Source organism: Dasypus novemcinctus, chromosome 19 (genome assembly GCF_030445035.2).
Source record: "Dasypus novemcinctus isolate mDasNov1 chromosome 19, mDasNov1.1.hap2, whole genome shotgun sequence".
In the NCBI taxonomy this organism is placed as follows: domain Eukaryota; kingdom Metazoa; phylum Chordata; class Mammalia; order Cingulata; family Dasypodidae; genus Dasypus; species Dasypus novemcinctus.
In genome coordinates this window covers 52,925,476-52,939,267 of record NC_080691.1, presented here as the reverse complement: position 1 = coordinate 52,939,267, position 13,792 = coordinate 52,925,476, and the positions used below count along the sequence as shown (strand labels likewise).

The following is a 13,792-nucleotide window of genomic DNA, read 5'->3' as shown; positions in this document are numbered from 1 at the left end:
GTACGATAAAAAACAATTTCTATGTAGCCAATCCATTTAATTGAGAGTTGTACACTTTTATTCAATTGTGCTTGCTTTTTCTTTTAAATGATTGCTTCTATCTCCAATTCTTAAGTGGACAAGATAGAGGTAGAAATAATCAAGGCAAGGGGAAGCCTCTGGGCAGAATTGGTGGCACAGCCGCCGTGTCTGACTTTGGTCTCATTTGCACCTCGTCACGGGCCAGACAGAGACAGCAACCCAGGAGCACAAGTGGGTCTCCTCAGACCACACAGCCCTCCCCCAGTCCTGTGTGGAGTTGGACTCGGGGTTCCGTCTGTCCCCATCCTGCTTTTCTGTGTCTGAGTGTGTGCATTCACTACGTGTGAAACCAGACTCCGGGGCTCACAGTGTCCACCCCCCATGGTCGTGACGCTGTCCGGGGAAGCCTATGCAAGAATGGATCCCACTGTGTGGTGAGGAGACTGGGGGTGGGCCCCAGTGACTAGCCTGGGCTCCCCAAAATGGAAAGGGCAGAGCAGTGGGCTCTGAACCCAGCTGGGTTTCCCCTGAGCTGGGGCCCGAGCCACCCACAGCCTTCCCAGGGAGCTGTGGGGGGGATGTGTTGGCAGAACGGCGTCCAGGGAACAAGGCGATCCAGGAGAGAGGATGGACAGACAGCCATGCAGAGGGACTTTGGCGGGGTTCTTACAGTTGAAGGGCCCAGGGGAAATGACCTAAGGAGGTGACCTCACTTCCTCGGTGACAGAACTTGGAACCCTGGTAACCAGGCACCAGATTCCACAGGCAGCCCCTTCCCAGCTCACTTGGCAGGAGACGCTCGAAAGAGCAACATGTTCCCCTGCTGCGTTGCACGATCCCGAGTCTCCAGCCTCCACCAAAGTGGGAATGAATCCCCTTGCCATCGCTTCTGACATTGGCTCAGGCCTCAGCCACAGAGCTGCTGGCCATCAGCACCCAGGAGGCACCCAGAGGTGACATGGGGTGGCCCAGGGGAGCTGGTTGAGCACAGGCCACCTCTGTGCTCCTCCTGGGCAGACCCACATCCATCCTCTTCCCAGGGTGTGGGGGCGTGGACAGGGGGACCACCATGGGCAGGAGCAGCTGTCAGGGTTGGGGACCCGAAGGGCCTTCCCTGTCCCCTGCCAGGTCACAGGTAGGGGTGGGAAGAGGCAGCTTGGGGACATCCATGTGGACCGTGTCTTTCCTGAGCCTTGAGCTCCCCTGTTCTCTCCACCAGGTTCAGGGGAAGGCAGACCCCATCTGGGCCGATGGAGGGCCAGCTTCCCCTGTGGGGGAGGACAGGCCCCTCGCTGATGCCCCTCGCCCCGGCCGCCGGGCACTGTGTTCACAGAGCTCCACGCAGGTGGTCAGTGAGGAGCTGGAGGAGGGGCTCGTCTACACCGTCTCTCTGAGGAAGGTGCCCGTCCATTGGGGCCCCGGCCAGGGCCAGCGCTGGTTCCAGGTGAGAGCAGGCACTGAGGGGGGGCCCGAGGCAGCCAGGGAGCACCTCGGGGCAGTGTTTCACCCTGACCACCACCTGCGCACTCTTCAGGGCTTTCCCACCCGAATGGCCCCATATCCTGCTTCCCGAGGAACCTGGGACCCCACCAGTTACCCAGCACACTGCCACTCCACAGACGGGAGAAGGTCACTGCACACGTGGAGAGGGGTGGGAGAGGGTCTTTAGCAAAGGATTCTCGTCAGGGCCGGCTGGAGGGTGGGCACACCACAGACATGTGCGCGTTGTGCTGGTGTGTTTGCGAGTCCCCTCCTCAGCGCCACATCCCCGGGAGCATCACCATGACTGTCCTTGCCCATCTGCTCTGAGCCATCCAGCTCTCCTGCTGAGGAGGGTTCTCGCCATCTCCCAGAACCGCCCCCTTGACCTTCCCGGGTAGGAGCTGGGGCCTGCCTCAGCTGCCCAGGATTCCAGGAGGGTGGCGGCTCAGAGCAGCCTTTCGGCCTTCGGGACTGCTGGAGCTGAAGGTCCTCCCAGGGCCCTGCCGGCTCTGCTGCCCTGGACACCACCCCCAGGGCCCCAGGCAGTGGTCCTCCCAGCCCTGGCAGAGGCTCCAGGGAAGGGCCGGCTGGGCAGAGGACATGCAGACCTCCTTTTCTCCAGCAAGGGCTAGCTGACCTCATGGAGGGGCAGCAGCAGGGGATCACTGGCTGTCTTTGGGGGGAGCATCCCTGCAGCCCCTGGCCCTGGCCCTGGCGTTTCCCTTCCTTGTCCTGATGTGGGGTTGGGGTGGACAGCGGCATCCACTTGTTCCTCTGGCCCCAGGACAGTGCAGTCCAGAAGGCCGTCTCCTGACCAGGAGGGTCTGCAGTTGCCCAGGGTCTGCTCAGTTCCCCAGGGTCCCCTCGGCCCTGCAGGGGTCTTTCTCCCCCAAGGACCCTCCAGGCACCCCCCTTTCAGGTCAGGGGCCTCACCTTTCAGGTGTTGGCTCCCCTGTGGTTCAGTGTGAAGGCCGAGGACCTTTCTCCACTAGGGGCCCACACGGCTCCTCGGCCAGATGTCGCTCAGGGCTCGGGGCAGCAGGTGGACCCTGGCCCCGCCCAGCTGGCTCCAGGCACTGTCTGACCACCCTGCCCCCTCTGTCCCACCCCAGAGGAAGAACGAGGGGGCCCTCACCAGGGGAGAGAGCCTCACCATATGCATGGTCAAGGCAGGCCACTGGGAGGACCTGGCAGAGCATCTGGTGCCCGCCTTGCAGGAGGGCGACCTCGGCTATGTCTGCACCTTCCTGGGGACCTACCGCGCATTCACCTCCACCGAGTAGGTCCTGGACCGACTGTTCCACCAGTGAGCACCCGCCCCCTGGGCTGCTGCACCCCCCACGCGCTGGGCGTCTCAGAAACGCCACTGCACCTGCTGGCCTCAGTTTCCTCCTTGGGAAGGGGGCACCCTGAGGACCAGCCCCCAGGGCTGATTGTAGGACAGACTGGCAGGGTCAGTGGGAAGGGATGCCCTGAGTCTGGCTCCCGGACAGGGTGGCTGGAGGCACAGGGCTGCTCTGGGCAGGACTTCCCTCTGCCCAGGGAAGAGGCTCTCGGCCTTGCCCCCTTCGCACCCAGTTTTCTCATTTCTCAGGGAGGTCTGTGAGCCCTTTCGGCCTCTGACCTTGGTGTGGTCAGAGCAGGGATCCCTGTGGGCTGCCAGAGGGCTCCAGGTCCATCCCAAGTCTGAGGAGGTGCCGCTGAGGGCTCACCCTTCACCTGGTAGACAGCATATGTCTACTCAGTGCATGTGCTCCCTTCGGCACCTGGCTTCATGCAGCGGACACGGCAGACCAAAGATCCTGCCTTCTGGGTTCCTTTGGAGGGGGTGCTGCCGGCAACAGGCCAAGTCATCTTCAGCAGGGGGGACACTCAGCCAGCAGCTGTGACAGCCTCACGGTCTCCCCTAGGTAGGGAGGTGACCTCGGCGGGAGGGGTGAGCCTCGTGGATGCCTTGATGTGAAAACATAGGTGCACTTTGGGTGAGGGCGAGGGGCTCTTGTGCCCAGACCCCATTGTGGGGGGTTGGGTGGTGGGTGACTGGGTCGGACTGGGCAGGGTCTGGGGCCACGTGTCCTCCATCCCCTGGAAGGCAGAGTCCAGAGGGCTTCCCCCTCCCCTTGCAAAGGAGTAAGGAAGCTGAGGTGGGGTCCTGAGGCACTGTCTGCACAGGAGGCCAGGGGGCTCATTCCCGAGAGAAGCCCACCCCTCCTCCACCCCCTCCCAGCCCCCAGGCACCCAAACACCACCTCACGCAGACCCCCAATGGGAGGTGGTGAGCAGCCTGCCGGGAACCTCAGTCCTGTCTGCCTCCTGCAGGGGTGGCTGGGACGGCTGCATCCCCGTCTGGGTGGGGTGGGGCAGTGTCCGTGGGAAGGGGAGACACACATGACACCAGGCAGAAGATGAGGCAGCTCCTCTGGCAGACACTTCTGGGTGGGGGCCTCGAGGGCCTGGGTCGGGAAGACGGGCCCTGCCCCTCCACACTCACCCAGTGCTGAAGCTCCTACTGTGTGTCAGCACCGGGCTGTGGCCAGGCCAGTCAGAGCCCTTGCTGTCCTCGTGGACTTTCTGTGCAGTGGGAGGGTCCCTGGGGGCAGCGTGGAGGGCAAGGCCAGCATCTGACCGTGCGGCCCCACCTGCCCTCAGCACCCTCTGCTCCCTGTTGGGCACCTGGATGGACCAGTACTCGGAAGACTTCCTGCAGCCTCCTGACTCTCCCTGCCTCCAGCTGCTGGCGGCCCATGCCCCAGAGCACCTGCCGGGCTCTGGCCCGCAGTGCCGTGTCGCCCTTCTGCCGTGTCGCCCTTCTGCTTGCACAGATGAGACACCCGGAGCCCACAGGGGCAGAGCCGGAGGGTGAAGGGGCCTCAGCGTGGGGGCACGTGAGCTTGTGGGCCAGGGGCTGGGATTGCACCACAGAGGCAGGTGCCAGCAGAGGCTGCCCTCTGGCTGCGAGCAAGGCAGAGCCCCAGACATGTCATCTGGAAGCCTGCAGGCAGGGAGCACTTTTCTGGGCAGGATCTTTCCCTCGAGGTAGTGGGATCTTCTGTTTTGGAATGACACTCGGAGCCATTCATGGTGGAGAAACTGCCTCTTGTCCAGCTCCTTTGTCAGCTCCAGAGCCACCGATGCCTCCAGTGCGACCACCAGTGCCATTTCCACCCCCTGTGGCCGATCAGGTCCAGAGCCAGAGTCGGCTCCATCACCACCCAGACTGCCAGCTAGCGAGGTGGTGCCAGCACCTGCCATGCAAATAGAGCCTGCCGCATTCCGCGCCGTGGCGTCAGCTCCTGAGCTGCAGGTGGATCCAGCCCCACCACAGCTGCCCCCCACAGAGATGGAGCCCATGCCCCCCTGGAGCTAGACCATCCGGCCCAGTCAGCTGGAGCACCTCCTCAGGAGCCGCGGGCAGCTGCAGCACCATCAGGAGCACCAGCTGCAGAGCCAGAGGCACGTCCAGCTCCACCTGCCTCGCTGCTGCTCCACGGATTGGCACTGCCCACTCTCGAGGGAGAGCCTGCTCCTCCAGCAGCAGAAGCACTGGCTTTCGAGCTAGAAGATGCCTCAGGGCCACCTCCACTGCCACCTGTGGAGGTAGCACCAGTGACCCCTCCGGAGGTAGAGCCGGCCCCTTCTGCAGGGGCAGCCCGTGCTGCCCCATCCGCACTGCCAGTTGGCGAGCGGGAGGCAGCCCCACCGCCACCTCCAGTGCCACCTGCACAGGTCGCTCCAGTGCCCACTCTGGAGTTCCAGCTGGTTCAGGCACCTTCAGGAGCAACGGCTCTCGAGGGGGAGGCAAGTCTGGCAGCAGCACCTGAGCCACGGCCAGAGCTCAGCTCAGCAGCAGGACGGGCTGCCCCCAAGCAGAAGCCTGAGCTCCTGGCTTTTCCTCCCAAGCTGGTGGCAGAGCAGCTGTTGCTCATGGATGCGGTGAGCAGCTGGGCTCGGCAGGGTGGAGCTGGGGGGACCTTCCTCCCTGGACCTGCTGCCCCAGCCTTCCCCACCCTGATCCCGAATCCTGCGATCTGGGTCCAAGCCTTGGTCCCCTGCCAGCCTTGATCCCTGGGCAAGTTTCTTGAGCTCAAGCCCACACTTGGGCCTCTGGAGAGGAGACCTAGGACATTATCCATCCCTGCCACATGCACTGCTGTGACGATGACCCCAGCCAAGGTCCTGAGGGCCCGCGGGATCTGAGCTGGGGGGGCAGGTGTGGCCGGTTGACTTGCCCTCCTTCCAGGAGCTGTTCAAGAAGGTGGTGCCCTACCACCGCCTGGGCTCCAACTGGTCCCAGCGCTGCCAGAAGGGCAAGGAGCACGTGGCACCCACCGTGCACGCCGTCATCAGCCAGTTCAACTGTGTGTGCAACTGCGTCATGGCCACCTGCCTCGGGGACTGCAGCATGAAGGCCGCAGACAGGGCCAGGGTGGTGGAGCACTGGATTGAGGTGGCCAGGGTGTGTGTGGGGGCCCTCTCTGGACTCCTGGAGCCCCCCTGCGCTCTGGTGGGCTCTTGGCCCCTGGGCCCTGTCCTGCCTGGAGCACAGCCCTCCTCCCTCCTTACATCCCCCCCCAGGCTCTTCCCTCAGGCGGAGCATGGGGGTCCCGTTCTGGGGCCCCAGCTCGCCCTCAGGGGCTCCGTGGGGGTCTCTCATCCAGAGGGGGAGGTCAGCCGAGGGGGCTGGAGTGGGAGCAGGGGGCACTCAGACCACTCCTCATGGCCCATTCTTTCTCCCTCCCCAGGAGTGCCGAACCCTCTGCAACTTCTCCTCAGGCCACACCATCCTCTCTGCTCTTGAAAGGCACGTGATTGGCCGTCAGAAGAAGACATGGGTGGAAGTTTCCAGGTGGGCAGGCTGCCACCTGGATGCCAGGGGGGGGACCAGGGGCCCCGCGGGAGGCTGGGCATCACCCTGCAGGGCACCTGGAGGCAGCGGGATCCGGGCAGGGGCCAGGTGGGCTGGGGCTCCAGGTCTTGCCAGGACCTGAGTTCAGTTGTTGTGTGTCAACACTGGTGCCAGCTGTGGTCAGGCACGGAGTCGAGCCAGATGAGAGCACGTCCAGGGTGTGCTGGTCAGCAGCCCGCTCTGTCCAGTGGACAGAGCCCCATGTCAACACCAGCCGCTCATCAACTAAGAGTGGGGGTCCCCACAGGGCCCACCTGAGAGCTCAGCTCCCAAGCCCATGCTGTCCTGCAGTGCTCAGAGCGGCCCAGTTTCAGCACCACCCACCCAGGCAGACCGGGTCCCAGGACCCGGCTACGATGAAGTGGGTTGTTCCCTGGATGCTCCCACCCACTCTCACCTTTCTCCTTCCTTCTTGCCCTCCCCCAGGGACAGCTTCCACCTCTTTCAGACACTGTCTGAGATTTTCTCCACTGAGAGCAACCCCTCCCAGGGCAGCGAGCTGATCTCCCAGGTGAAGAGCAGGCAGGCGGGCGGCCAGGGCTCAGGAGGGGGGCTTGGGTTTCCCTGGGTATTTCTTTGCAAACATCCTGTCTGGCCTCTTCTGGAGGAAGATGAAGAGGGATCTGCCTGGTTCGTGGGCAGGTGGGGGGCAACTGCAGGGCGCCACAGGCCAGGGTTGGTGCTCGGACGCGGTGGGGAGGGGGGGCTGGGATGTTCCAGGAGGAGATGATGAACCGGCAGGATGAGAAGTCTCCATCCACGTGGGGGTCTCAGAACTGCACCTCGTTATGAATGGCTTGTGTTAGAGAGCTAGGAGAAGTCTTTGGGAGATGGGAAACCATGGCGGGTCCTTTCTGACTGAAAGTAGAAGCTTCCACCTAGAAGACACAGCACAGCTTCAATGTCCAGTACTGCAAGGTCCAGCCGTGCAGCTGGAGGATGGGGTGCCCCTGCAGGCAGAACATCCCGAGTGGACCCCAGGGAGGGGGCACCTTTGTGCGGGCCTCGGGCAGCCTTTGGGTTTTCAGTTGTGTTTTCAGTTGTGTGGACTGGGGCAGGCAGGATTTGCTCAACTAGGCCTCCCGGGACACCCCATCCTCCAGCGCCACGGCTGGGACAACACGAGGCCCTCCGCACATCCACGCACAGAGGCGGAGAGAAACGGACAGCTGTTGGCAGTGGCAGGCTGTGGGGTGACATCAGTGCAGAAGAGGCCTCCAGCAGAGGGAGCCACCCATCCTGGGTGTCCCGATGCATCCTTCCTTGGGCCTGTGTGTCCTCCTGCGGAATGGAAGCACGGGCATCCAGCGGCGCTGCCCTCACGGCCAGCTGGTGGGGTTGACAGGAGAAAAGGAATGTGGCCGAGCATTGCCGGGACTCCAAGCAGGAGAGCGGGATGGCCAGAGCGTCCGTGCCACTGGCGTGCACCCCCGAGGCCTCTGGACTCCCGAGAAGGGGTCAGGTCTTTGTGGTCACGTCCCAGATGTCCAAACAGGCTCAGGGAGGCCAGGCTGCTTCCACAAGGCCCCCAGGGCACCTCCAGCACATGGTGGCAGCAGATTTCCACCTGCCCACCTGGTCCAGGGGTCCAAGGCCCCAGGGACAACAGGGAGGGGTGGAGGACCTCACTGACCCTGAGCTGCTCAATCCTGACAGGAGGGGAATCCTGAGTTTGCCACCCTGGACGCGAACCCCAACAGAGCCCAGAAGCAGCAGCAGCAGCAGCAGCAGGAGGGGGCGGGTGTGGCTCCTGCCAGAGTGCCAGGGCATTTGGCCTCCAAGTCAGGGTGGGGCCCTCCTCCCAGCCATCCCTCCTGGGCCTCTGAGCCCGGGGAGCCTCCCTTCCATGTCTGTTCCCCTGGAAGCTTGAGGGCCGTGAGTCGAGGGAATCCTCGGGGACTAGTGGCAGCAAGTCAGAGCAAGAGCCTGGAAGAGCCGAGGCTGGAGGACTGGGTGGGGCGGGGTGTGGGCTTGTGATGGAAGAAACGCTGGTGCAGGGAGGTGACTGCAGGGGAGTTTGGGGTCCTAGGAGGCCGGGCGGGGAACTTCGGGGTGACAGCTGGGTGCCCGAGCGTGTACCAGGGTGATGCTGGGTAGTCCTAGGAGTCTGAGCCTGTGGGGTTGTCAGGGGCCCCTGAGTGCCTGCGTTCATACCCACCCACTCAGCACCACAGGATGCCATCCAGGGCACTGTCCCATGGCTGGGGACATTCCTCACTCAGTTTTCGGTGGTGGACTCTGCCATGCAGGACTTTCTGGATGTGAGTGAGCCTGGGGGCCAGGGTCACGTGGGAAAGGGTCCCTGAGGCTTGGGAGGAGAGGTAGGCACAAGCCCCAAGCCCTGAGCGCTGAGCAGTGGACACACTGCATCTCCCGAGAGCCTCCTGGGCGCCCTGGAGCTGGGTGTCGTGGACATGTGGCAGCAGAGTGAGCACAGGCTGGTCCCAGGGCGTCTCTCCACTGTGGTCAGAGGCTGGGCTGGGCGGGTCCTGGGGCTCCCCAGGCAGGCCCCACTCCTGCGCCCACAAGCCTGCCTGGGTCCACGCCTGGTCTGGCTGTCCTGTGCCCGTGGAACCCCAGTCATGCCACACGACAAGGGCTCAGGGGCGATGGGCAGGGCAATGGCTGGGGGCCCCCTGGTGACTGATGTGACCTCCCTGCCTTCCCGGGGAACATGGTGAATTTTGAGAAAAAGAGGAAGGTGAGCAGCGGAGGCCAGCAGTGTGGGGTGGGGCTGGGGGTGGGGGCTGGAAAAGAGAGAGCCTCCTGGCAGGGCACCCCTGGGCTGCAGGCAGCTTCCTGGAAGACTGCTGGGGAGTTGGAGGAGAAAAGACAGTGCCGACCCCTCCCTCGGGAGGGTGGGAGTTCACCTGGTGGAAGGTCAACTTCCTGGAGGAGGAGCCATGTGAACTCAGCCCTGAGGGCAGGTAGAGCCAGGAAAGCCCGGGAGAGCTGGGGAACCCAGGGGCCAAGCCAGCCCCCAGGCCCCAGCCCACTGGGCAAGCCCACCCGGGCCTCAGCAGTGCCTCCTCCTTCATCTGACCCCAGGAAGACCAGCTGGTGGCCGAGCTGCAGAAGCTGCAGGAGCGCTGCTGCTACGACTGCCTTGTGCCTGACGGGCACTTCGGTGCCTGGTTTGAGGCCATGGAGCAGCTCGGCCAGAAGGACAGGTGAGGCCAGGGGGGCATCAGGCCCCGGTGGGGGCAGGAGCGCCCTGGTGGCTCCTGGGCCCATGTAGGCCCTGCTGCCCAAGGAGGCTGGGGCACGCGGATGCCAACTGCTGTGTGGACCCCAGGAGCTGGGGCTCCTGGGAGCCTGACAGCTGCCCCCTGTTCTGTAGCCTCCTCCTGTCTCATGAGTTGGAGCCGGCACTGGAGTCGGCCAGTGAGAGCCTCCAGGCCCAACACCCCCCGGAAGGCAGTGAGCCTTGGGGTGGAGAGTGAGTTCCCCTTGCGAAGCAGGCAAGGGTGGGCTGGCCGGGGCTCAGGGGAGCTCCAGGCTGAGCGTGGGCTGAGGGGGGGGCCTGCCTGCCACTGAGCGCCGGGATCCCAGCTCCATGCCCGACCAGCCCTGGGCTGGGAGAGTCACCCCATCCCTGGGCCTGTTTCCTCCTCTGGGCAATGGGGTGGTGCTGCGTGAGCTCGGAGGCAGTCAGGGCCCATTGGCTCCTCTAGGTGGACCTAGGACTTAGCCGTGTGCAGATTTAGCAGGGCAGAGTTTGGCAGGCATGCCAGGGGAGGCCTCCAAGGTAAGCCAAGCCTCCATCCAGCAGCAGCAGCACCGCCCTCTCCAGTGTCCAGCTCCAGGGTGGCCCTGACCTGAGCAGCGGGAATGCAGTGGATTCTGCTTACATGCACGTGGCTGGCTCCTCTGGCTCTGCGGTGGAAATCCACCTGGACCACGTCCTGGAGGCCCTGGACGGTCAGGAAGCGACGGTGACTGCCCACCCCTGCTCCCTGGGGCCCTCGCCCTCCCGCCGCCCCTCCTGTGCCTGCTGGGCCCTCCCTGTGTCCACGAGGGGTGGAGCCCCGTTGACTCGTCCAGACCTTCTAGAGCCTCCCGGAGCTTCTTGAGCAGCCCGGGCTGCCCCGAGGCTCCCGGCCTTCTGCTGACCTCCTGTCCCCCACAGGCGGGGCAGTCGACCTGCGCATCACCTCGGATCGGCTCCACCATCATGTCAGCATCGGGAGAAATGGCCTCTTCCTCCTCCATCCAAGCCAGGGCCACCCGGACCAGCCAAAAGCACCGTGACTCATGTCCGTGCTACAAACAGCATGTGGATGACCGCTGCTTTGTCCGTGTCACCCTGGCCGAGGACAGTGACCACAAGGCCCAGAGCATCCTGGTGAGCCAGGCGAGCAGCTGCCCCCCGGGCCACAGTGGCTCAGGCCGTAGGCACCTGAGCAGTGCCGTGGTCCCTGCTTGGCGCCCTGGAGCAGACTTGCCAGTGGCTGGGGAAGGACAGACGGCCACGTCCAGGGGCAGGAAGAGTGTGTGTGCAATGGTGGTCAGGGCTGACGGTGGACACAGGCAGGCCCAAGGAGGCGTGTGCTTGGCGGGCTGAGGAGCAGCCAAGAGGCCAGGGCTGAAGGAGCAGGGGTCGGGGGAAGGGCTGGGATCAGCGAGGCATTGGAAGCCGGGTCCCATCAGGCCCTGGAGCTGCCAGATGGAGCGTGACTTTCTCAGGTGCCCCTGAAGGGTCAGAGCAGAGCAGGGTCAGCAGGAGAGCTTTGGCCTCAGAGTGGATGTACGGCTCTGCGTGGAGACACCGGCCCATGAGGCGCTGCTGCCATGACCCAGAGGGGAGGACGGGGTCTGCCCCAGGTCAGTGGCCATGAAGGTCCAGATCCTGGATGGACGTGCAGATGGAGCCACTCCTGCCCCACGGCCCAGAGGCTGCAGAGCTGCAGTCATGCACAGCCAAACAGGCTGCACCTCTCTTGTGGCCAGGAGCTGGTGTGCTTGTTCTAAGCTGTCACTGAGTGAGCCTTGGCCTGAGCCCTGCCTACACCCGGGCCCTCGTGCTCAAGGCAGCTGCGGTCTAGACCTTGCTGAGCACAGCTGCCTCATGGAGCCCAGGGCATCCTGCGGGGTCGTAGGGTGTCTTCCAGCCTCCTCTCAGACATCTGGGCTTGGACTGGACGTGTGTGTTCTGCCTGGGGGTTCACTGCTATGCGGAGGCCTCCTGGAGGGGCAGGGGCAGGGCAGGGGCCCTCCCCAAGGGTGAGCCGTCTGCTGTAATGGGGTGGGAGGAGGGACAGAGAGAGGCCCCGAGGCCACTCCACAGTCCCCACCCTCTGCTGCGAGGCTACCCTTTGCCCAGGGCTCTGGGAGCCCCTAGTAGTCATGTAGGCCAAGGAGCCAGGGGATGGGGTTCAGCCTGCAGGGCAGGGGATTTGGACCCTCCCTTGGAAACACCCTCAAGACAGAGGTACAGGTTCTTGTAGGAGATGGGGTGAGGAATGACTGGAAAAGAGCCCGCACTGTGTGGAGTGTCGCCGGGGGAGCAAGAGAAGACAGGGAGGCCCCTGTAGACCCAGCCCCGAGCAGAGGGGCCTCTTCGGGGTCTCTGGAGCTGTGCTGTGGGGAGCCAGCTCCAGGACCCATGTCCTGAGGCCTGCCGTTGACCCACTGCAGGTGACCAACCAAGACAGGGCTCCAGCCATGATCCGGAAGGCCCTGGAAGAGCACAAGCTGGCTGGGGAGCAGCCCAAGGACTACCAGCTGGTGCAGATCATCTCAGGAGATGGCAGTGAGTTGGGGGCGAAAGGAGAGGGCAGGGGTGCAGGGGTGGGCAGGAGCAGTACGGCCCGGGCCAAAGGTGTGAGGCCCTGCTCAGGAGGCCCGGTGCGGGGCTGCCCTCAGCAGGCTTGGCAGTGTTGTCTCGGGGAGCGCTGGGCTCAGGGACATGCGCTGGGTTGGAAAAGGCCTGTTTCAGCGCCGCGATCCCAAGGAGGGAAGGAGGCAGGGTTGCTTGGGGGATGAGATGACCTCGTGGCAATTCCACTCTGAGGCTGGCAGGTGGGAGTCAGAGTCGCTTTTGGAACAAGGGTCCCCCGCTTTCAGCTGTGCCTCTGCAGATTCTTCCCTGGTCATTCAGGGTGTCGTTCAGGCAGCTCCTCTGTGGTCCTGGAGTTGGACTGGGGAAGTCGGGTGCCCGGGTGAGGCCAGCTCTTGTGGGGACACAGAGGGTGGGGTTCGTCCATGCCCCGGAGCACAGCTGACCACCTCTCTGCCCCACCCACCCCCAGCGCTGCAGATCCCGGACGAAGCCAACGTTTATTACGCTATGGCACCCTCGCCCGATTATCAGTTTCTTCTCCTGAGGAAGACCACACTCCTGGATGCCGAGGTCAAGGAGAGAGCTCTCTCAGCCTTTTGGGGGACTTGGCAGAAGGGACCCAGGTTCAGAAAGGGGAAACTGTAACTGGCCCCAGCTGCCCCCCACCCCCCCAGCCTCAGGGCCCCCTTCCCTTCCAGGTCTGCCTGGTCAAGTCATTCTGCTGACCCCAACCACCGTGGGCCAGGCCAGGCAGGCGCTTCCCTCCAGCAGCCAGTCTGGGCCACCTCCAGACTCCACCCACACCCCTGGGCCTGTCCTGCCGCTGTAAACATGGCTAGTTGGAGGGAGGATCTGTGCAAGATTGTCAAAGAACTGAATTGAGAATCAACAGCAACAAAGACTATCTATCTAAAGGGGAGGGGCAATATCTACCTTTGTCCTTAGTAGATGTCTGATGTGAAGGTTTTATTATTAAATTCTTGTTTCCACTATAGCCTGGGAGTTGAGTTTGGCTCTTGCATATCCTGTGTTAATGGAAATGAGATACAGGCTCTCGCAGTGCTCAAAGGAGAAATCCTGCAGAGCGTTTGTTCGTTTATTTTAGAAGGGAGAAACAAAAAGAGCCAGCTGCGCCTCCCCGGGTTCCTGAAGCAAACACAGGGATCCACACCAGAGAGCATTTCGGTGTTCCACCCAGCAGCAGCCGAGAGTACCCAGGAGGACTGTCAGGCTTAAACCATTCCCAAAGACCACTTCCTGAGCCCGGGCAGGGCAGCGGCCGCCTTTCTACCACTTTGGAGGAAGAAGGAACCTTTCCCGCTTCTTGCCTGAGGTTTTGCTTGCACACCAAATAGGAACTTGTCGTTTTCAAGGGCAAACGATAGGGTGACACCAGCAGTAGGTCGGGCAAGAATGAGAACATAGCTGAGAATGTTTGAATGGAAAGGGACAGAGAAGCAAATGAGGAGGATTCTTGGCACCAGTCCAAGGGCAGGCAGACCAGACCTCCTCAGTGGCCCTCAGGGCCCCATGGTCCAAGCTTGACCTTGGAGTTCCTGCTTTGCGATCCTCATCCCTGGCACCAGAATTCCTTTTCCTCA

The 13,792-nt window shown here is 63.3% G+C and overlaps 1 protein-coding gene across 1 annotated transcript; it reads left to right on the top strand.

Annotated features, from left to right (window-relative positions):
• The first annotated feature begins 1,090 nt into the window (after nt 1-1,090).
• Nucleotides 1,091-13,185, top strand: LOC139436950 (ral guanine nucleotide dissociation stimulator-like). The gene is made up of 17 exons (XM_071209676.1): nt 1,091-1,156; nt 1,241-1,465; nt 2,616-2,782; nt 4,153-4,281; nt 4,842-5,436; nt 5,744-5,959; nt 6,246-6,349; nt 6,836-6,920; nt 8,066-8,152; nt 8,584-8,668; nt 9,076-9,110; nt 9,458-9,579; nt 9,750-9,848; nt 10,203-10,344; nt 10,539-10,754; nt 12,047-12,161; nt 12,661-13,185. Exons 1-17 carry the CDS (start codon nt 1,091-1,093, stop codon nt 12,834-12,836), a joined length of 2,664 nt encoding a protein of 887 aa, XP_071065777.1. The 3' UTR covers nt 12,837-13,185.
• Nucleotides 13,186-13,792: the final 607 nt, after the last annotated feature.